The following is a 23,157-nucleotide window of genomic DNA, read 5'->3' on the forward strand; positions in this document are numbered from 1 at the left end:
AAGTGCTCTGCCAAGCCTGAAACATTTCGGGACTTATGCACATCAATAAATTTTAAAGGAGTGAGTTTTCTAAAAAATGAGCTAGGACTTCTGGTTCAAGAATTGGCAGAGCACCGAAGAAGTAAACAAAAAACAGTAGAAAAATATGAAGCTTCTGAAATTTCTATCATCACAGAAGATGCGAGAAACTTCAAAAGCGTCATAGTGATTTAAAATTTAATTGCAATAGAGCTTGTTTTCAACTGATGGCAAACGCGCTCTATTGCAAGTTTTAATATGAAACATGGATTTTCGAAAGCGAAACAGATAAAAGGAAGGAAAAGTGACAAAAGTTGGTGTTTTTGGATTTTTTGGATTTTTGAGTTTTTTTTGTAGAAAGATTTTTGGATTTTTGAATTTTTGATATGTTTCGTGTTAGTGAAAGAGAAGTCTTAAAAATGCGCTCTATTGATAAGTTTCTAGTGTAGTTCTAGACCACACAAGACCCTCATCAACTCGGCACAATTTTCAGAACTTCAACTTCACTCACCCGTTGTTTTGAAAAAAGAAAAAAAGTTGAAACCTTTGAAATTAGCCGACGAATTCGAGAGGTTTTTTCTGAATGGCTTGGATGAGTTCCGAGTCGTCGTCTGAACCCTTGAAGAAACCGCTGGTGGCTTTGGCAGCTATCATGTAAGCTTCGAAGAGGAGAGTGCCGAGAGTCACACTGCTACACGTGAGCCCCATGAAGAATAATGCATCGACAGCGTCGAGGGGGTTGTTGCTTTTGAATAATATTCCGGTGTTGAATATAATTGCGATTCGGAAGATACTGAAGGCCGCAACAAAGACGTTGAACCATGTGAACTGAAAATAAGACATATTAGGATTTTGACTTCACTGAAAGAAATAACTTACGGTTGACAAAATTTTGCAAGTAGTCTTCGAGATATTGCTCCGTGTTGGCTCGATGACGTTGGCGAGTGTGTCCACCATATCAAATTGACGGCTGGTCAACTCCGACATGTGCATGGTGTCCTCCCATTCGGTCTCTTCACTCGACTCGGTCTCTTCCTTCACTGAATGTCGTTGTTCTTTTTCATTTTCAAAGCTTGTCGCCAAAATTCCACACCAGCTGAAAAAACAGGGAATTTGAAAAAAAAAAGTTGAAGACATTCATAAGTGTAACCGAAAAACCTAACATGCTTACTAGGGAAGGATCTCGGGCCCAGTTAGAGTTACAGCTCGAAACACATATCACTAGAACGGAAAATTCGCGGCTTTTGAGTCTTGAAAAAATAGGCTTTTTCAAGACTCACAAAATTTCCGTTCCAGTGATATACATCTCAACCTGCAACTCCAATTCGGCCCGGATCCCTTTCTAGTGAAAGATCAAAACTATGAAGATAGAATGAGCAAACTCACTATGCCACTACGACCGTGTATCCAATAACCATGACCGGTCCGCTCAGAATTGTCCTTGCCAGAGTCATCTTCTCTTCTCCTTGTTTGCTGAGATTCCCACAAGTCACAAAGGATCCCAGAATGAAGATGGCGACCATGGCGCCCCAGTACTCCTGCAAGTTTTATAGTAAACTTCGGTACTATCTTAAAATCATGCCAAGAAATGTATGAAGAAGAAAATACACCTACCAAGTGATCGAGGTAGAGTGTGTAGCGCTTCTCTCTCTTGGTGTAGAACTCCTCCTGGTCGTAGACGAAATCTTCCGTGTTCTTCAAGTCTTGGATCTCTTCTTTAGTCGCCATGCGGTCTTCTTGTGGAACGGTTTCTAGAAGTCGCTGAACACTTCGCAACGCAGCTCGACAGTCCGCTCGATGAGTGAGTAAGCCGATAAGCTCCGCGTTGACGAAGGTGTTCGTTGCAACCTCCTCTTGAGTCATGATCTGGAATCAGAAGCAATGAGGGATGGTAAAAGTCGAGAATCAATAAGAAAAGAAGAGTTATGAGGTGTGAGGCGGAGAAGAGGCAGGAGCGCACACTGTGGCAGAATGCGAGTAGAATGAGGTCTTCGAGAGGCCTCCGAGTAAATGTTGGTCGATGGAGTGGGCGGAGAATTTATGACGTGGCAAACAGAGATGATGTTGGATAGATAGAGAGTGAATGATGGAGATTCAGAGATACAACGTGGCAATGGGCGGACAGAAGCGAATGCAAATATGAAGGGTGCTAAGAGAGATACGGTAGAAAGATGAATGGTGGGAAAGGATAATATTGATTGGGTTGTGGAGACTGTGTGTGGAAAGACAGACAAGGGAGGAATGACTAAGAAGCTGGGAATAGAGGTTTAATGAAACCCATAAACTCAAATCGGGCCAAGAAAAAAGCAAAATGCTCGTCTTGGAGAATGGCTAGGATGAAATTTACTTAAACTTGTAAAATTTTGCCAAAACTGGTAACTATCAGCAAGACACCCAACCGGTGCTTAAAACATCTACACTGGAGACTGCTGGTTGTTCAATTTTGCATACTTATTAAATATATCAGGTCAATTGGAAAACTTGTTCCTATGAGACGTTGAAATGGTGGTCCCAAGACCTCTGTCTAAATACATAATGTTACAATGTACATAATGTACATAATGTTTAACTAATCTAAAGGGTCTGAAAGGGTGCATGAGATCTCAATCAGAAGCGCACACTGGCAGGCGGTATGCGAGCAGAAGGAGGTCTTCGAAAGGCCTCCTAATGTGTTTGTATAGTCGAGATGGAGAAGATCTTATGACGTGGCAAGCAGAAAAGATGCTAGATAGATAGAGATTGTGTGGGGAATGATGGAGATTCAGAGATACAGCGTGGCACTAGACGGACAGAAACACTAGCAAACAAGGTGCTGAGAGAGATACGGTAGAAGAGGTACTGGTGGGAAAGGAAATCATGGATTGTCTTATTGAAACGTTGAGAGATACAGGGAGCATAAATCGGCGAGCCCTACTTGCATACTATGCCTCAAACTGTGACCCTTGTTATTAAGTGAAACTTTGAACGCCTTCCCAGAACCCTGACTACTTCAACTGTCCATCAGCTTCATGTGGTGTAATAAGCAGATCATTGTCTAGAAGTAAGAATACTCTATCAACTTTGCATACTCATTTAATAAATCAGCTCAATTGGAAAACATGTTTCTATAAGAACTTGGAGGCCGTAAGGTCCCCAAGACCTCAACTGTCTAACTACATTCGGATTGAGTAGGTGAGAGGAGATCTCAATCAGAAGCGCAGACTGCGACAGAATCCGAGCAGGCAGAGGTCTTCGAAAGGCCTCCTAATGGGTTTGTATAGTGGAGAGGGCGAAGATCTTATGACGTGGCAAGCAGAAAAGATGTTAGGTAGATAGAGCCGTTGTGGGGAATGATGGAGATTCTGAGATACAACGTATGTACCACTAGACGGACAGAGACAATAGCAAACGAGGTGCTAAAAGAGATACGGTAGAAGAGGTAATGGTGGGAAAGAGAGATACAGCGAATGAGAAGAGACATTGGCGAACCCTTCTTGTCTACTTCTGCTCGAAGACTTATATGAAAGCTTCTCCAGAACTTCTGATCTAAAAATGGGCAAGATGTGCGCAAGATTACATTTTCCCAATACATTCCAAACAAAACTTTGTCCCTTGTCATCGAATGAAAATTGAAAGCCTTCCCTAAATCCTGACTACTTCATCTGTCCATCAGGTTCATATGCTGTACTAAGTAGATCATTCTCTAGAAATATGAACACTGTGTATCGGTTTATTCTCTGCGGGGCGCTGTGCTAATGGCCCCCTCCACCACGTCACGTACATACACGTAGCAATACTGACTCGGTGTGTTGAATGTTCATCAGACGGCACGTCAAAGATGGCAGATGACAATGCAAATCGACAGAAGATGGACAAGATGAGCCGACAAATAAGTGGTCTCTGATGATGACGTTATCGAGATTACATGCTGGTAGAAGATGAAGTACATGGTGAATGGTTAATGACTAGATTAGACAAGACTACTTAGGTCGATAAGATTTGACACAAAGAAACAGAGAGTGTTGCAAAAAAGTTTATTTATAATTGTTCCAGCAAATTTACAAGAATATGCATACATACATACAAAATTAGCAGTAATCCGTTTCATCCATAAACTGGTGTGGTGCTGAACTTCAGATGCAGTACCTCCTTTCCCTTCTCATCCTTTTCCGCATAATGTCGTGCCAGAATCTGAAATTTATGAAATTCCAGTCGTATTTTTAGGCACAGTTTAAAAAAGTGAATTTACCTCAAAAGTGGTGTCAAGAGATGGAGAGAATGTTTCGTGGATGTAGAAAAAGAGCGAGTCGCTTGCCGGAATTCTCAACACTTTTCTCATCGTCTGGAATTTAAATTTATGAATTATTGCCCACTTTTTTTATAACGAACCGCCGTGAAGTGTGCAACTGTATCTGACAACTTGATATCATAGTTTTTCTTTTTGACTTCACCACTTTCATCGTCGATCTTATCAATTCGGACTCGGATTTTTGGAGGTTTAAGCTTTGGGGCGTCTTGGGATTGGACTTCGTTTGTGGTGGACATTTTTCAAGGTTTGTCGGGGAGGTTAGTGGTGGATAGAAGTGGTAATAGGTCTCTTGGAGAGATTCCTGGAGAGAGAGAAGAGGTCAACCATCTGCTCTGTGTTTGTTTGCCACGCAACAGGCCTTTGCGCGGAGGAAGAGATGAATATGGAGACCAGAGCTGTGCGGAATTCCTTCCTTCGACTTCCTTCTTCATTCTTCCCTTTAAAAAATTTCACTTTCTTCTTCCTTCTTCCGACTTCCGTTGAAATTATCTGCCACTTCCGACTTCTGTGTAAAAACTTCACGAAAAGTTTGCAATTTTCGACGGAATTTTAGAGGAATTTTGGTGGTTTTTAATGAAATTTTGTATGCAAAACAACTCCAAAATTTGCTTTCAGAGATGACTAGAAAAAATTTTCCTCAAATTTGTCATTTTCAAAATTAACTTCCGACTTCCGGGTTCGGACCCAACTTCCTTCTACCTTCTTCCGGGATTTTTTCACTTCCTTCTTCCTTCTTCCTTCTTCTCTTTTCAAAAATTTTACTTCCGCACAGCTCTGATGGGCACGTTGCGAACTGCGGTAAAAAATGAGAAAGAAGTCAAAATGTTTATTTATGCAGCCTGTAAAAAATCGTCACATACAATCAGATCACAGTTTTATCAAGTCTAAAATACGTAATTATGGCACATGCTGAGACGAACATCAAGTATCCGTTGAACAATCCGAAAGACGAGTTCGAGACAATGAAAGAGTAGATCAGAACCAGTTGAAGAGTAGCGAGGATCTGGAAGAAAGATTATTGCATAAATTGTGAAAGTTGGAATTTTCAAAAAAAAATTGTATCCTGGGGAACAGCTAAAAAGTTTCTCGAGCAATCCTTGTGGACCAGCCAAACCTAAAATTCCGAGGCTCAAACCACGCACAGTACCGGTCAAAATGTTGTCGGTCTCAGTTGAAATTGCCCAACTTTGAGAGTGTGTCATGGTAATACTAATTGTCCAATCAAGTAGATGTTTAATGATTTATACAGATCAAAAATATATCTTCATTTTCGTAGTTGACAACTTTTTTGTACGAGCACTCCCTAGCAAGTTACATATCGACAAAGTAATTTCTCCCTCAAATCGACCATTTCAATCCAAAATAGTGCGATTTTTGAGCTGTCGTCTTGAAATGACCATAACTCTCTAGGGAGTGCCCGTACAAAAAAGTTGTCAACTACAAAAAGGAAGTTCTACTTTTGATCTGCACGAACCATCAAAAATCGACTTGATGAGACAATCGGTATTACCATGACTCACTCTCAAAGTTGGAAAGTTTCAACTGAAAACGCCCAAAGTCGAAAACCTTTTGACCGGTGCTGTAACTATCCCATTTGAGTACCCCGTGATCCTCCACACACCATAATCATTTCTTGATTTCTCAACTCCAATATTTGCCGTCCCATCGATCCGGTACAATCCGATAAGATATACGCGAGCTTCAATTGGCGTTTAGTGAATTCTATAGATGTCATCTTCTCAGCCATTTTATGACGAATCTTTTCATTCTGGATTCCGGAAGAAAGTTTGGGTTTGTTGGTACTGAAAATGCACTTTTATATTCTATATATTTACTGTGAAAGCCCTTACTATATGTGATAGATAATGAAAGCCACCACTGGAATAAAAGTGGTCTCACTGAGCAATACTCTGATCATAAAGGGAAGTTCCTTCTCAATGAAACTTGCCACTATGAAGATTGAAACGACTGGAATCATCAAACCACCAACAGCCATCAATAGATTTCTCTGTAAATGTTAGTCCATGTTAATCAGAAATATTGATTCTAACATACCGTGAAATAGTAAGACTCCTTCTGAAACTTTTGCATCCCTTCATAATAAGCTCGTTTTTCCAATATCTCACATTCAATTCGATTCAATTTCTCCACGTCATCCGACAATTTTTCGCCAGTTTGTGGAGAACTCTTGAGACGTTCCAGAACATTCTCAAGTCGATATAGTGTTGGACGAGTGTTACTCGATTCCCCGGTGAGATTGTATAGCTGAGAGATGAGATCAGCTTCAGATGTATCTTCTTCTCCAAGTTTTTCAGGCATGGCTCTGAAAAGAGTTGGTTTTTAGACGGTTATCCAAGAAAGGACAAAATCGATTATGGCAATACGAGTGCACAGGGTCTAGGGGTGAGTAGTGAAATCGTATGCGCTCCACTAGACATTGGCGGCAAATTCAAATTTTAATTTTTCCAATTCGCTGTTTCACTGTGGCATTTTGATACGCAGCCTAATCGACCAGTTTTTGAGCCGATTTATGCCAGTTTTCCCGCATTTTTGGTCAGTTTTTCGACGGTCTCGCATCTTTTCAAGATCAATTCTATTGAAAAAATAGATAAAATAAAATTTATTTTGAATTTCGCGCTAAAATTTCAGCTGATTTCAGCGAAGCGCGTTTATTTTCACTACTCATCCTGAGACCCTGTGCGAGTGTAAATAAATAGGGTCAATGGGGTTGTGAGGAATCTATTATAAATTCACGACACTGCGCCGCATGGCTTTTGGCGCCTCTAATTTGTTCAAAATGGTCTCGAAGCGAAAAACATTATTTGCATTTATTTTTAGACCTGCAAAGCTCGAAAATAGGATATTTGATCTTTTTCAACTACGAGACCATTCCGCGAAATTTCTAATAAATGGGATGCGCCTTTAAAGCCATGCGGCGCAGTGTTGTGAATTTATAATATCTGTGCACGGTCACCAAGCCTCCCAAAAACAACTACAAGGTTTTTTGATCTACCCTCATGAAACGAAAAATTTGAGAAATTAGCAGGACTAAAGCGTTATTATTCTGATTTTAGCGTAAAGCTCAAGGTCGGAAGTAAGAAAATTTCAGTTTTAGAATTATTCTGCCTGCATTATCTACCTATTCAATGCAAAAATCCTGGTTTGATTTCGTAAATTTATATCGTCGTTCTTATTTCTCAACATTATCAAACGAATGATAGCTTAAAAATGCATCAGAAGTTTTTACACATTTTGTATGGATGGGACCAAATTTGGCTTGGAATTTTTCGAGAAAATAACAAAAAATCACAAAATTCTCGGAATTTGATCGATTTCTCGAAAAATTCCGAGCCAAATTTGGTTCCATCCATACAAAATGTGTAAAATCTTCTGATGCATTTTTTAAGCTATCATTCGTTTGATAATGTTGAGAAATAAAAGCGCTGATAGATTTTAACGAAATCAAATATTTAAAAAAAATCGCCATTTCGATTTGAAATAATATCTGAAACCAGGATTTTTGCATTGAATAGGTAGATAATGCAGTAAGAATAATTCTGAAACTGAAATTTTCTTACTTCCGACCTTGAGCTTTACGCTAAAAATCAGAATAATAACGCTTTAGACCTGCTAATTTCTCAAAATTTTCGTTTCATGAGGGTAGATCAAACATTTCCTTGCAGTTCTTTTTCCGAGTCTGGGAGACCGTGCTGTGGGAAGATTTTTGGATAAGGAGATGTCACACTTGCCAGACGGTCCTTTTTCTGGTTTTCAAGTGTTGTGATTGCCTTTTCCAATGGTTTCGGGTCAGATTAAGAAATCTCAACTATCTGAAATACAGGTGTCTAAAAAATTTAAAATTTATCACATGTAATAAGACAAATTACAAATCAAATTTAACTGTATTTGTTCTCATAAATCGTCGGATTAATAAACACTAGGAAACTTCAATAGAGAGTATAGTGATATATGTACTTACATGTTGAACTTAACTTTGTTAATAATCAAAAAGCGTTCAACCAAAAAATACCAGAAGGGTCCAACAAAGAACCCAGTGATAGAGAAAAATATACAGTTAAGAGGTTCCAGGTCCAGGTTTATCGAGTTGACAGTCAAGTAAACACTGATCCAAAAACGAATGAACAAGTATTCTGAGATGAGAAGAAGAATAACGGCCCCCTGAAAAAAGAAGCAGCATTAGCTAGTATGCCAATAACGCTGACCACTGCCAATAATTTGTTCTCTGTAATTACACTCTCGCTATAGATAGACGCCAAGCAGTCAACTTCTTTGTCAACTTCTTCAAATCTGTCGTTCAAACTGCCGGAGGAAAATTTGAAATTCCGATGTTGCTTCTTCACCCTTTCCAATTGCTCAGATATGGTCTCCAGTGGTCTTGGGCTGGAAATTCATGAGTCCATAAACAGTTAATTTTTCACATATTTAAATTTTCCGTAGGACTACATTTCCGAGTAAAAAAGAATGATTTGACACTTGTGACAAGGCTAAATTGGTGGAATCCTTAGGTAAAATTGATGAAACACTTTGATAGCTCACAGTTCAAGGTGCACAGAGTTTCCAAAATAAGAATGCTTCGGGAGTTTTTTTTATTCACGTTAAAAAAAAGACCGTCGAATAAAAGATAATCACACTCTCCGCAAATGCATTCATTTACGGTCAGTTAAAATATTCCTGATGAATCAAACTGGTAAGATAATATCTTCTAAAAAGTCAACTATCGTGAATAACGGATTGGTGCAATTTGAAGAAAATCTGAACTTACTAAAAAAGATAACCATAGAATCCACAAAAGATAATCAAAGATGCAGAACCACTGAGCAGCTGTTCAATCCACCATGGCCTTTCTTGATTTAAGTAAAAGTAGATTCCATAATACAACGCGATCAAAATGAAGAGGACAAGTGTGACAATGAGGAGTTGTATCTGTAATTTTTTAACGCTGCGTAGGTCTGTAGAAAATAGAAAACATTATTTGAATGTTTAAGTTCACTAATTTATGTCGTAACCTGAAGGCCTCCCCGATATGAAGATTTGTTTCAAACTTTTTATGAAGAAATTAGCCAAAATACACAATTAGGCACTTATTTTGTTGCGAGATTTTTGGTATTTCGAAAGATTTTTCAAAATCACAACTCCAAAAAGTATATCTTGTGGGGGAAGCTACAGTACCGGACAAAAAGGTATCAACTTTGGCTGTTTTCAGTGGAAAATGACCAACTTTGACAGTGTATTTCGGTGTCACCCGATTTTCCGATAAATTGAAATTTATATGGATTGGACAGAGCAAAAATAGTACATTACTTTTGTAGTTGACCATTTATTTGAATAGACACTACCATGAAAGTTACAGGTAAAGAAACCCATCACTCCCAGAAATCGACTAATTTCAATGCAAATTTGCGAAATTTTGGAGATTTTCACTTTGACAACTTATAACTTTTAAGGTAGTGTCCCTACAAAAAAAAGATCAACTACAAAAATGATGTGCTATTTTTGCTCTGTTCATCCCGTACAATATTGAGTTTATCGGACAATCAGATGACACCGAAATACACTGTCAAAGTTGGTTATTTTCCACTGAAAACAGCCAAAATTGGTACCTTTTTGTCCGGTACTGTATCTACTGACTTATAGCGTAATTATCAAAACCTGGATGTTAAAAACGTCAAAAAATTTAGAAAACGTCATAAATATTGTGGTAAGAAGTAAAGAAAGAATTCCATCACGTTCCAACAAACTTATTAGAAGAAAAAACACGTAACTCACCGAACCCCGGAGTGTTTCTCTATGGAGTTCCACTTTTTCCTCAAAAATTGTTTTCTTCTGAAGTATAGAAAGTTGGAGATCATGTAACTTTTGTGAACATTTCACAAAGGGGTCATGAGTTTGGTAAATCTGAGCGACCAAACGTTTCAGACCGATAAATTGGTTTCTGTTTGATACAGGGAGTTCAATAATAGCAGAAAGTTCCTTTGCAATGTATTCGTCAAGATTAAGACGCTGTGCACATTCAGGCATGGAGGATCGGTTCTGAAAATTATTAGACAGATCATACAGAGACAACGAGAGACAACGAGAGAGAGAAAGAGTTCACTTTCAGAATTGAGTTTATTTGCGATTTAAGAGACAATGCCTCGCTCACGTCACCAGGCCATGTTACACATGATACATATACACACTTAAAAGTGTTTTCTATAAAGTTTTCCACGGGCAAAAAATGACCCCTTCGATAACCCAGAATGTGAACAACATTGCAGGTGAATACCTATCACCCTACTTAAGATAAGATAAATAAAGTTCAAACTGGACAGTTACAAACGCGACAAAACTATAGATTCACCCACTAAAAAAACCAATATAAACCTCGAAAAGTATAAAGTTAAAACATGGTTCCCTATTTTTGGAAACTCATAACTTGAGAACCAGAAAAGTAGCTACAAATTTCAGGTTTTCGCACTTTCCCGGTATACAGATTTCCAAGCTTTCGAGTTATTTTTCAATGAATTCAAGTAGGTTGTTTAGACGGCTCGGATAAAATTTTTGATCCTGATGTGCTTTCTTATGTTAGAAACTTTATCTGTAGCGTAATGCATTCAAAATACAAGGTGATTTAACTCTTAGAATCGTTCCATGATATAATTCCACTAATTCCTCGAGAATTGCATTTCATATTTTCCAAATGTGATAATAGTCGTTTGAAATAAGAACAAAAGTTTTCTATTTGATATAGGAGCATCTATAGCCAGAGACAATTCATTTTCAAAAAATTAGTTAATTTCGGCAGTTGTCTCGACTTCTGCCTGAACAGAATATGAATGTTAGTGAGTAATGATCTAGCAAACCAAAAGTAGTAAAATATGCTCCGTGAGCAGTGAGAGAGAAATGAAATGAGAGGTTTCAGGCAGTTAAACGAAGAAATACTTGGAAGAAGTGGACCATGGCAACGTTATGACAACTCAAAGGAAGGGGGATTAGTGAAGAAAGAAAAAGGATTAGGGCTCTTTGGAGGAACCGAATTTTCAGGATTTCCTTTTTTTTGAATTCGTATAGCTGTTTTTTTTTCTTGAAGGTTAGCTTATATTGAAGGTTAAGTTTGAGAAGACGTCATGACATAAAGGATTTTTAAAAAAAAAATTTATTGAAATGAATAGTTCGAACATAAATCTTCATTTTGTTTGTTGATTTTTAATTTTGACGAATCGTCTCCAGCGAGATATAAGTTCCAGAAGAGAGAGGTATAAGAATTGATGTCAACGAATGAAAATTAAAGACATCTTTGAATGACTGTACTTTTCTAACTGTCTAGTAAGGACGCATTCAACGAGACAATTGTCAGCAACAAAATTGAAGATTTGGGTTCTCACTATCTAATCAAATGAGAATAATTACAGTCCAACTAACATTAACTTTGCCACAGACTCTCTAATATCACTTGTTTTATAAATTTATGCTTGCCCGCTCTGTAGTGTGTCACGATGTCTTTTATTCTACCACATGATACTAAATTTTGGTTTGGGTACACTATAAAAACCTAGATCTCCATTTTTGTAGTTGACAACTTTTCTCGCCTCATAAAGGAGATACAAGCCGGCAAAGTGAGTCGTATTCTGAATATATGCCAACAAATGTAAAACAAGGACAGCTTCAAATGGCTCTGCCTGTCCAGTCAGGAATTTAATTAGAACATTTCCAACAGCAAAAATAAAGATTGAGTTTTGGACTATAGTCCTAACTAAAAAACTAAATTAATAAGAATCTAGATCTTTCTTGTTGTAGTTAACAATTTTTCTAGCTGAACCGTAACAAAATAGATACAAAAGTTACGCGACATCATCACCGAGTGCAAAGCAATAGTATCTTCAAGTGACTATATCCTATCAGGAAGACTTTTTAGAGAAATCCATCTGACTACAAAATTAAAGATCTCATCTTGTTCTATATACCTCAACAAAAATCGTTTCATTTTGATCATCCGTGACCAGATCACCCCATTTCAAAGTTCACCGATTTCTCTACTTTCAACAGTTCACTGCTAATTAACTAATTTGCTTCTTTCCTCTCGCTAACTGAATTATGCCACTTCTCGATCGAATCAGTTACTCAAAAACATCACGAAAAATCTAGTGTTGTTTTCTAAATATAAACCGTTAAAAGTATGAATGTTTTTTATATCATCGCGTGATTTGTTCTTTTTTTTTCGTTTTTGCTTGTCATCTGATTTCCATTCACCCCCATCTTTTATTTCGTTACGATCTTTTTTTTACGAACTGTTTCCTTTTGATTTTCTAGAAAGCTCCTTTTTCTATTACTTTTTTTCCTTCAAAAATGTTTTTCCTCATATGTAAAAGTTGTTTTAAACCGACAACTGATCTCTATAGAGCTCTATTAAACCTCAAATATCTGAAAATCTACATCACTTTTTCCTTGGTTTCTACTCGTCATCAACACTTCGTAAAAGTTCAGTAGAGCGTACTTCCACGTTCAAGTACGTCACCGTCAAAGAACACAAAATTCTGTGTCAGAGCGCGTTTGCATCACTCCCCGAAATCATCTTCATCACGAAATTTAGGCATGGAAAGAACATCAAAAACGTACAAACTGAATGATTCAGAGAATTGTTTTTGGTTTTTCTCTGTTTTTTTTTCGCTTCTTTTCCTTCTTTTCCTCCCGTTTTTTTCCCGCACCCCACTAGTAGTATGTAGTCGAATAAAATGTGAAAAGATGGAGAGAAAAGAGGAAACATTTACTTTCTCTCTGACTCATTCTCTTCATTTCGAACGCTATTTCCACTTTTCTATGGTTTCTCGTTTTCTTCGAGTCTCTAGTATATGAAAAGCTTCTTAATTCGTCCAGGAGAGAAAAATTGAAGAGAGGAAGAAAACATCGAATATTTTTAATATGAAGTTTTTTTTCTGATTTCTGAAACCACGTGTTTATTTGTTTCAGTTTTGGGTGTGCTAGCAGTAGTCATTGATAACGGGTTTGATAAGAACATGTTGCTCTTTTTTTAGACAGATAATTGATACTTCCACTGCTATTTTTGTTGCAGCGAGAGTAAGCCATCATTATTTTGTCTGCTTTTTCGTGTTCCCCGGAGATTTCTATGCAGTGAGAATGACAAAAATATAATCACGTTGTCATCGTTTTTTCGTCATGTTCTCCTATGACACACTTTTTGAACTTGGCTGTTCTGTTCAAAATCATCACTTTTTCTTTCTTTTCTTATGAAAACGCGCCATTTTCTCAATTTCTATGATTGTTTTTCGTTGAAAGTGAGTACTTTCTGGGTACAAGTTCACCGAAAACACTTCGAAGATTTGTTTTGACCTCGTTCGGCTTCAAAGGAAAAATCTGGAAATATTTTGTTTACAAATTGGGTTCAAAACTACGAAAAGTAGTTTTACAAGCGGCAAATCTGCTTTGTCGCTCGAAAAATGATAAAAATTGCTGCTGAGCGACGAGTTCCATCACTTTTCTCTTAAAAAATTACAATTTTTAGTGAAAACACTCTTTGAAACGCTCCAACAACAAGCTTTGCAATACGCGCTGAAAATCCACGTAAGCTACAGTATTACCAAAAAAAAATCTGCAAATTTGCGTCATATCCGTTGTTTCAGAATAGATCCATCCAATTTTCCGTCTTTTTTATCCAGTTTTTCTGAAATTTTTCAATTACAATTCACTCTACTGATGTATTTGACAGCTTCTGCTTTGAAAATTTCCATTTACTAGCGGATATCACATTTTTTAGAGCTCTTACAGTTTCATCTGCATTACTGCGTGATTTACAGTGCACACCGCGAATTTTCGAAACTTCCAGCACTTCCTTTCGTTACTCTTTTTGCACTTTTCTATTTTTTGTACCTTCCTTTGATTGTTTGATCGATTAAAAAAACAGAAGAAAAGAATCACATGCCTGTAATTTATCAAAGGCAACTTTCATGTCGGACGGGTGTAAAAACTTTTTGAAAACCGGTTATTTTTTCATTTTGGAGGAAAAGAAGAAGAAGAACGGAGAGAAATTTCATCTCTTTACCATTGTTTCACTTTGCTTCTGTCATCGATTCCATTCGATTCGGCCATATTTCCATTGATTTGGTGCCTCGACTCTTCGGTTTGTCTTCTCATCCTTCTTCATTTCTAATTCTTTTCACGTGTGTTATTTCTCATCTAATCCAACAAATTGACTGGCCTCTCTTTCTTTTCTTTTTCCTCATAAAACGTAAAAAGCGTTCGTAACGAGACGAAAAACAGCGAAGAAAAACGAGAGAGGCGGTCGTGGCGCGACGAAAGAGTGGAGAGGGCGCAGAGTTAGACGACTCGATTTTGAATTAGCGCGCATCCGCGACGCGCCCCTCGTCGCGTAGCGGTCGGCCTTCCCGGTTGTGTGACTGACGAAATCGGTGCCCGACACCCCTTTTCTCCCCGTTTCTTCATCGATTTCCGCTCGATTTTCGCAATTTTTTCGCGGTTCGTGTAGCAAATGAGTTGAACTTTATGATAGAGTTATCAATGACGCCCGACTCCCATCGGAAAATGGAATAAATCGCTGGGAAAGTTGAAAAATCGGAAAACGTTCGCTGATGGATTAAGAGAATAATGAGTCATATTTCTTTCAGATTAACACAAATTTTTAAATTTTTTCTAATTTCTAACATCAAGAGTGATCAAACCACCCGCTAGAATTATCGGAGCCGCCAATTTCTCACAAAATTCGAATAAAAACGTAGTTTCTCCTAAAAACTATGAACTAGACAACGAGTGAGTGTGAGTGCATGTTAGGTGCGGCGAATTGTGGTTTTATTTTTTGTGTTCGATGCGATATTTCTTTTTTTGACCGCTTTTCTAATAATTTCGATATTAGAAAATGTTTTTTAAGTAATTTTCGCGCGCCAGCGAAATTAATAAAGTGCAATTTCTTTTTTCTATCTCGATTATCATTCGGCATTCGTCGTCGACGTTTCTTGAATCTCATATCATCGTTCTTCTCTTCTGTTTTACTTTGAATTGTAAACGTCGCAGTTTTGCTTAGTCATCGATTTTATGATCTCCGACCCATTTCATTCGTGGCAATTGCTTTAACTGTCGATACCGAATCGATTTTTCTGCTCAATGTAGCAATACCGCCCGTTTTTTGGTATAAAAACAACAAAAAAGTCAGAATTTTGTTGTGACATGATGTTGTTGGCAACGTTCTCTCACGGTTCCCCCGATGTGTTGGCAGCAACCGAAAATAAGGCATATCCACTCCAACGATTCACAGAAAGAACAAAAACTGTGATATTTACCCAATTCCATCGATTTTTCTCGCTGAATCTTGAGAATGTATCAAATTTCAAATGTTTTCTTACCGTTCCCCTTTTGCTATCGTCCGAATCGTTCACATTTGATCTTTTTTCATTAAAATGTTTGTATTTTCAGGTCTAGATCCTCACTCTTGAACCACCAGGTGCCCTCGTGCACTCATCTCGTGTGCTGCTATTAAAGGTATGTACTTTTACTCATTGAGCTAATTAATTTTCAGAAATTCATATTTTCAGCACAACAGGAGCAAGTATGGCAGGTGTTATGTCAGTTAAGGACTTTATCGTTGCCACAAAATACAAACTGATTCGGAAAATTGGTTCTGGCTCTTTCGGAGATATCTATGTATCGATAAACGTGACGAACGGCGAGGAGGTGGCCATTAAGCTGGAAAGCAATCGGGTAACGTGTTCGATAATATATAATCATTCTTATTGAAATCATTTTCAGGCGAGACACCCGCAGTTGCTCTACGAGTCCAAGGTCTACCGTATTCTGCAAGGAGGAGTCGGAATCCCACACATCAGATGGTAAGGAGACGAAACTCTGGTTTTAAACTGAAATCGATGAAGAACTGCTTCATTTCGGTGTCTCAATAAACCAGAAATTCTTCATTTTTGAATTTTAATGTATAATTCTCATTTTTTCAGGTACGGAACCGAGAGAGAGTACAATGTGCTCGTTATGGATCTTCTCGGCCCATCGTTGGAGGATCTCTTCAACTTCTGCTCCAGACGGTTCACCATGAAGGTAAACAGAAGCTCTTCGACCATCAGATGATCAAAATCTTCTCCAAACGCTTATTTGGGGGGGATTTTAGCACCCCGCAAAGGGATAAGCTCCGATGTCATTGAACTACGTGTTGACTGTTATCTGGATATTAGAAAAAACGCTGAAATGCCTTCGGTTTAGTCACAAAAAGACAAGAAAGAAATGATTTGTATGACATTTCTTCGACTTAATCGATCTTGCTGCAGGTAGTCTTGCGAGTAGTTTCTTTCAGCGATTGCTTGCTTCTCACATTTACACCACTCATTCTTCTTGACGATATTAGTGCGTTGAACACAGCAGCAGCTGAATGGCGCCGCTGATCTTTAGGGAACGAGGGGACGGCGAGTGCGTTTGTCTGAGTGTGATGTAAAGTGTAAATAATGAACGGCGACCTCGATTTGGCGAGAAATTATCGATTTTCTTTTTCAAAACGAAAGGGCACGTGTACTTGGCAGGTGCTTGGCGCGTGTTCTGGGGAACTAGGGGTTGAAAAGTAGTGATAGTAGAGGAAGGTCAATATCGAAGGACCCGAAGACAGAAAATACCGAAAAGCAAAGTTTCAACATTGTAAGCATTGAATTGTTTCAGACTGTTCTCATGCTGGCTGACCAGATGATAGGACGTATTGAGTATGTCCACGTGAAGAACTTCATCCATCGTGACATAAAGCCAGACAACTTCTTGATGGGAATTGGACGTCACTGCAACAAGCTCTTCTTGATCGATTTCGGATTGGCCAAAAAGTGAATTCATTTAGAAAATAACTGTTATCACATTGTTTGTTTCACAGGTACCGTGATTCGCGCACCAGAACTCACATCCCATACAGAGAGGATAAGAACTTGACTGGAACCGCCAGATACGCATCGATCAACGCTCACTTGGGAATCGAACAATCGAGAAGGTACTTTCGCTCATGCATTTTAGTAATTTTATGTGTATTCATTTCAGAGATGACATGGAGTCTCTCGGGTACGTTCTCATGTACTTCAACCGTGGAACTCTTCCATGGCAAGGATTGAAGGCCGCCACCAAGAAGCAAAAGTACGAGAAGATTTCGGAGAAGGTTCGTTCTTTGCTATCGTTGGGAATGAGTATATTTCCGTGAATGACTATTGTGTCTCTCAGCTTTTCATGCTATTTCGAGTATTAAGCTAGAAATTTCGCAGTACTCAACAACGTATTCCCACGTATCATTATTTTTCAGAAAATGACAACATCGGTCGAGCACCTGTGCAAGGGATTCCCAGCCGAGTTCCCAATGTATTTGAGCTACACAAGAGGACTTCGTTTCGATGAATCGCCAGACTACATGTACTTGCGACAACTGTTCAGAATTCTTTTCAGAACGCTTAACCATCAGGTAATTAAAGAGAAACTTTGTAACAAAAATTGAAGTTTGGAGACTTCTGCACTCCCACCTATAATTTTTGTGTTCATAGCAACTCAGCGCTCACTTACACATTCGCACTAGCATAATACAAAAATGAAAAAGCCTTTTCAGTACGACTATACATTCGATTGGACTATGCTCAAGCAGAAGGCTCAACAATCGCAAACTAACGCCATTGCCGGAACCGCCACCACCCAAAATGCCACTGGAGTGCCTTCATCTGGAGTTCCGCCAGGAGTCGCTCCATCTGGAAATACTCCACAATAGGTTGCTGAAAGAGAACCCTTGTTAAATCATGTACTATCCTTTTATTCCTCTCTTTCTCACCACGTTTTCAACTATTTTGTCTCGTTTTTGCCCTCGTCAAAATCGCTCATTTTATTCAAATTTTGAGAGTGATTTGTCGGCGTCAAACGTCCTTTTCTTCTTTTATTGGTCCTTTTTTCCTGCTAAAAGTGTTGAAAGTACGCTCAATATGTTGATTTTCTTTTTCATTTCTAATCCAAATCAACGGTAACTTCCAAAAATGTTATAGATTATATTGTAGCGTATCCTCAACACATTTATTTGTCGTTTTATAAATAACCTTTTCTCCCGCTCCTCCAACAACCGTTTTTAGTAGGATTTTTTGATTTTAATGTCTTTTTTTCCATTTTTGTTCTTTTTCTTAGAACGCCTCCTTCTCAACATACCATACCTAATTCCCCCGCTCCCACTTAATGATGAACGTCCTCTATTTTTAATATTTTATTCGGGACCTTGTTTCTGGAGCCCGTTCTGAATTAAACCTTCCCCCTCTTCCATCGCCCTTTCCCCATTCTCCCCTGAAGAATTACTGAAAAGTCAAGTGTCGAACATGTTTTGGGTATTTTCCGGCCTGACTTCCCCCCAATTCCTAATTTTCCTTTTTTCATACCCTTTTTTGTCCTCATATTATTTGTCGCTCGACACTTCCTTCTTCCTCGTTTTGCGCTCTTTTTCTATATGCTCTTGACTCTTTCTCCTCGAGACGGTGCGCGATCATCTGAACCATGGCGAGACTGTCACATCACCTTTCACGCATCCGCCCTCCAAATTAAGAGCACCGAAAAATGAAAGAGCCTCCTTATCATCGTCCGTTTTGTGTAATCAATAAATTGTCGTAATGCTCTGTTTTGTGTTTCAAATAATTAATTATGTCGAGATGTCGAGAGAAATCTTCTTCAGTTGATCGTTCGCCTCAATCTTCTGGATTCCAATGAGCTCATCTCAAGGTAACATTTAGTTTTATCTGGGTTTTTTAGACTAATAAACTACTTTTTCCAGAGACGAAGGACTCCATCGCGACTTCGCTTGTCTTCTCTACTCGATGCTTCAGAACAAGCTAACACAGGAGCGTATCTTCGAGATTATCAAGGACGCCGTCTGCATCGAGCAGGAGTTCTTGACAGAGGCACTTCCAGTTGACATGATTGGCATGAACTGTCGTCTGATGTCTCAATACATCGAGTTCGTCGCTGATCACTTGCTTGCGGAACTCGGATGCGACAAGCTGTACAATGTGAAGAATCCATTCGACTTTATGGAGAACATCTCGATAGATGGAAAGACCAACTTCTTCGAGAAGCGTGTTTCCGAGTATCAGCGTCCAGGAGTGATGTCGACTGAGACCGAGCGTCAATTCGATCTGGAAGCCGACTTCTAGACATTGTCTGTGGTTCACCGGTTCCCCTTTCTCTCTTGTTATCTTTCTTTCACCACTTTATTCACCCTCACATTTTCACCCATTTCACTTTGTTTCTGTCACGATCTCCCTGTATCGCTGTATCTGTACCAATTCCTATGGACTGATTATTTATACTGACATTTGACATTTGATGTTTACTTTCCCATTTTTTTGTTCAAAAATAAACTTTGTGATTGCTCGGTCGTCTTTGAGGGCCTTCTCTCTTTCAGATTTTTCAGATGTCTTCTTTAGAATCGACGTGAACTTGAACCTTGCTCTGGAATTCTTCGCAATCATCTTTCAGAGAGGTTTGCTTTATTTTCGATTCAAACTAACAAAAAACAAACTTTGTTTGCAATAATTTCTCAATGGATACTCAAGAAGTGAGTGCGATTGAAAGAAGAAGATCTAGCAAAGCTTCACTAACCATTTAATTTCAGATTAACACAAATCCACAGTTTCCAAATCTAGAAATTCTTCCGAAGATGTCGACAAAGAAAGAAATAGCAGAGAAACGGATCAAACAATTGCATCTAACACCTGGAACCATCTTTATGAATCGATGGAGTATTGAGGGAATGATCGGAAGTGGAGGTTATGGACAGATATTTCTAGCGATGGACACGAAGAAAAACGAGGTACGGGCGGTGAAGATCGAGCCGAAGATGCGGATGGAAATGATAACGAGACGAATGATAATGGAGATGGATGTGATGCTGAAAATGCAGGGAAAACAGCATGTTCCATTGGTTTACTCATCCGGATATAACAATGAATTCAATTTCATTGTGATGCAATTATTGAGTGAAAATATTGGAGATATTCGGAAGAGAAGTCCGGCAGGGAGGTTGAGTAAAGAGACGGTCGGGAGGATTGTGTATCAGACGGTGAATGCGTTGAAAGATATTCATGAAATGGGTTATGTGCATAGGGATGTGAAGCCTGCCAACATTTGTTTCGGGTGTCATCAACAGGTATGGAGTTGGGAAAATGGGAGGAAAATGATGAGCGTTGCTTCTATTCGATTTGGGCAAGCTTCAGAATTCTTGAGATTACCATTGCTTTCATATTCAACGACACCAATATCTCAGAACCGTCACATCCTCTATCTCCTTGACTTCGGCCTTCTCCGTCGCTTCAAAACAGACGCTGGCATCCGAAAACCGAGTCGCCCGAATGCTGGATTCAAGGGAACCGAACGATATGTATCGGTTCGTGTTCATGAGAAACTGGAACAAACGCCATGGGACGACCTGTTCTCTGTAATGTATTCGGCTTATGAACTTGTGGTTGGAGAGGTTCCATGGAGACATTTGGAGGATGTTGAGGAGATTTATGCGGTGAAGAAATTGATGGTAGTTACAGAGAGGAATCAAATGATACTGTACCACTTTCAATATTTACAGAATGAACTGAACAACAATGGGGAAATGTTTAAAGATAGTGCAAGTGTTCTCATTGATTTCCATAAAATGTTAGTTGAGTTGGATCCGAGTGTTGATCCACCGTACGAGAAGTTGATGAATTGTGCGAAAGTTATGTATCAACCGAAGGAATTGAATGATCTGTATGATTGGGATGAGGGATTCAAGCTGACGTTGAGTGATGAAAAAGATTAAACTGTTTTGTGTTTTGCATAAATAATAGAGAAGGACGGCATTCTTCGGGATACGGTCACGTGGATGATCCTTTTTGTCATTTTTCGATATGTAGATGAGTAGTTGGATTTTCGATAACGGGTGATTTAAAACAAAATAAAGACTTCGGCGTGCTAAAAGAATATAATAATCGCTGTCTCGATCCAGAGGCGCTTCGCTATCTCGCTCGGGAAGATTTTTGTCACCACGGTCTTCTCGATAAAACCGTCAACTTCCTGATCAAGAGTATAATGTTAGATTAAAACTGGAAAACATGAGTGTTTATTCAAACACTTTCATAAAAAGCAGAACATGAGAGAACAGAATGAGTAATTGGGAATCGGAGGGTAGCAATAGAAAATAACAAGTTCGTATGGTTGCAAGATTCAATAAAATACAGAATTAGGACGAAAATCTTCCTTCGGAATATCAGGGAATCTCTCGTTCCAAATATTAAAACTGAAGGTATTATCACCAGACATGACAGTTGCTAGAACTCCATCGTCTGTCAAAAGATCAAAACCCTTTGAGCAATCGACGGCAGCGTTGAAAAGAGGATTTCGGAAGTGAAAGAATTGACCTCTTTGTTTTGGATTCCACGGAGTAACTGGAAGATCCTCCAACATATTCGAATCATTTTCAACTCTAAATAGTCGAATCTCTCGTTTCAAGTATTTTTGGTTTCCGTTAGTTGATTGAAGCCAGTGTTTCAGAAATCGATTCACATCGGAAGTTTTGTAGAACGAATGCACACTGACTAATTTTTCGCAATCCATTTTCAAAAGATCTTCTATGTTTGGTGGAGCATGTAAAAATGCCACAGTTCTAGCACACCACATCCCATAATTATCGTATCTTTCTGGATATCGGCAATCAATAGAAAACAATTGAATATTGCCATGTTCCATGAAGAGTGTATCTAATTCCTCCTTGGTCACTTGTTCTTTGTCGAATGAAATCGTTCCAGCATTAGTTAACAAAACGGGAAGTTTGTCGAAGTCAGATTGCTCGATATCTTTTTGGAATATAACTCCTTTCCATGAACTCCAACCGTAGCATTCCAGGAGTCTGTTGCATAGAACAGCAGATAAGTTCTCAGATGAATCGTGATAGAACTCCCAATCGAGTTCCGACGTTTCGCTAAAAAAAATCATGTAGTCTAAAATTATCATCTGATGACGAGTCTCAAATTATAATATCCATTTAAACATAGTCAAATTTGAGACTCTGCGACAGTGTTAGCACTAATTCAATAATTTGAGTTTCAATTTCTGTTGATTTTACAGAAGGAACTTTTCAGAAAACAACCAACTCACTTTACTTTCCCAAAATCTTCTTTGATATCAGTTGGAATCACATTCAACTTATGAAGTGTTCCCCGTCGAGGAATAGGGCAGAACCAGGGAACGTTGACTCGTTGATCAAATTGTTTCACCGTTATAATATTTTTTGAATCCTCACAGAGCATTAATGATATCTCGAGCTCCGGCATTGTGAATGCACTAGATATCATTTTGGATCGTTTCGAACAAATTGAGAGATTCATTCTGAAAATATATATATTTCTAATGGTTTGTCAAATGAGTGATTTCTACTTACCGGCTAAAAATATTACAGGAAAGAACAACATCTTTCAGAGCAACGTATGGCAAAGAAAATAAAGGAAAGCCTCTGGTTTCTGTCATTGGAAAACTATAGAGAGAATATGAAAATGAATTCTGTTGGCTACAAATCAATATTTGGGGCAGAACTGACAACTACTCGGCACTCGGCCAGTCTGTCCACAGAAGACGAGAGAATAGGCCCCCAATCGATTGGCCTCTCCTAAACACATACAGGTCTCCCTCGACTCTGTTGCCAACAGAATTTATATTCGTCTTCTCTCCACGGCTTGTATGATGACAGAAATCAGAGGCTTTCCTTTATTATCTATGCCAAATCTAGCTCTGAAAGATGTTATAATTTCATTAGATATTTCCAGCCTTTGAGTAGAAATCACTCATTTGACAAACCATCATAA

At 38.6% G+C, this 23,157-nt stretch overlaps 8 protein-coding genes across 8 annotated transcripts; 3 read left to right on the forward strand and 5 right to left on the reverse strand.

The window, feature by feature from the left end:
* Positions 1 to 570: 570 nt before the first annotated feature.
* GCK72_008865 (uncharacterized protein) lies at positions 571 to 1,881 on the reverse strand (the record flags this gene model as incomplete). Its single annotated transcript, XM_003107644.2, has 4 exons — positions 571 to 846; positions 898 to 1,114; positions 1,405 to 1,556; positions 1,633 to 1,881. 4 exons carry the CDS (start codon positions 1,879 to 1,881, stop codon positions 571 to 573), a joined length of 894 nt encoding a protein of 297 aa, XP_003107692.2.
* Positions 1,882 to 4,101: 2,220 nt separating this feature from the next.
* GCK72_008866 (uncharacterized protein) lies at positions 4,102 to 4,542 on the reverse strand (the record flags this gene model as incomplete). The annotated part of the gene is made up of 3 exons (XM_003107534.2): positions 4,102 to 4,188; positions 4,247 to 4,339; positions 4,387 to 4,542. The coding sequence occupies 3 exons, from the start codon at positions 4,540 to 4,542 to the stop codon at positions 4,102 to 4,104; spliced, it is 336 nt and encodes a 111-aa protein (XP_003107582.2).
* A 626-nt stretch (positions 4,543 to 5,168) lies between these two features.
* GCK72_008867 (uncharacterized protein) lies at positions 5,169 to 6,625 on the reverse strand (the record flags this gene model as incomplete). The annotated part of the gene is made up of 4 exons (XM_003107626.2): positions 5,169 to 5,309; positions 5,928 to 6,108; positions 6,157 to 6,314; positions 6,362 to 6,625. 4 exons carry the CDS (start codon positions 6,623 to 6,625, stop codon positions 5,169 to 5,171), a joined length of 744 nt encoding a protein of 247 aa, XP_003107674.2.
* Positions 6,626 to 15,895: 9,270 nt separating this feature from the next.
* Positions 15,896 to 18,062, forward strand: GCK72_008868 (uncharacterized protein; the record flags this gene model as incomplete). The annotated part of the gene is made up of 8 exons (XM_003107540.2): positions 15,896 to 16,033; positions 16,082 to 16,161; positions 16,282 to 16,381; positions 16,991 to 17,145; positions 17,193 to 17,306; positions 17,354 to 17,468; positions 17,610 to 17,765; positions 17,907 to 18,062. 8 exons carry the CDS (start codon positions 15,896 to 15,898, stop codon positions 18,060 to 18,062), a joined length of 1,014 nt encoding a protein of 337 aa, XP_003107588.2.
* Positions 17,948 to 19,797, reverse strand: GCK72_008869 (uncharacterized protein; the record flags this gene model as incomplete). Its single annotated transcript, XM_053727090.1, has 3 exons — positions 17,948 to 18,066; positions 19,164 to 19,461; positions 19,660 to 19,797. 3 exons carry the CDS (start codon positions 19,795 to 19,797, stop codon positions 17,948 to 17,950), a joined length of 555 nt encoding a protein of 184 aa, XP_053586667.1.
* On the forward strand, positions 18,887 to 19,479 carry GCK72_008870 (uncharacterized protein; the record flags this gene model as incomplete). Its single annotated transcript, XM_053727091.1, has 3 exons — positions 18,887 to 18,908; positions 18,979 to 19,048; positions 19,101 to 19,479. 3 exons carry the CDS (start codon positions 18,887 to 18,889, stop codon positions 19,477 to 19,479), a joined length of 471 nt encoding a protein of 156 aa, XP_053586668.1.
* A 71-nt stretch (positions 19,798 to 19,868) lies between the features above and the next one.
* GCK72_008871 (uncharacterized protein) lies at positions 19,869 to 21,119 on the forward strand (the record flags this gene model as incomplete). The annotated part of the gene is made up of 3 exons (XM_053727092.1): positions 19,869 to 19,883; positions 19,941 to 20,855; positions 20,907 to 21,119. The coding sequence occupies 3 exons, from the start codon at positions 19,869 to 19,871 to the stop codon at positions 21,117 to 21,119; spliced, it is 1,143 nt and encodes a 380-aa protein (XP_053586669.1).
* Positions 21,120 to 21,523: 404 nt separating this feature from the next.
* GCK72_008872 (uncharacterized protein) lies at positions 21,524 to 22,822 on the reverse strand (the record flags this gene model as incomplete). The annotated part of the gene is made up of 3 exons (XM_003107545.2): positions 21,524 to 22,277; positions 22,454 to 22,684; positions 22,737 to 22,822. The coding sequence occupies 3 exons, from the start codon at positions 22,820 to 22,822 to the stop codon at positions 21,524 to 21,526; spliced, it is 1,071 nt and encodes a 356-aa protein (XP_003107593.2).
* Between the last annotated feature and the right edge of the window lie 335 nt (positions 22,823 to 23,157).

This window comes from Caenorhabditis remanei, chromosome III, assembly GCF_010183535.1.
Source record: "Caenorhabditis remanei strain PX506 chromosome III, whole genome shotgun sequence".
NCBI classification, from domain to species: domain Eukaryota; kingdom Metazoa; phylum Nematoda; class Chromadorea; order Rhabditida; family Rhabditidae; genus Caenorhabditis; species Caenorhabditis remanei.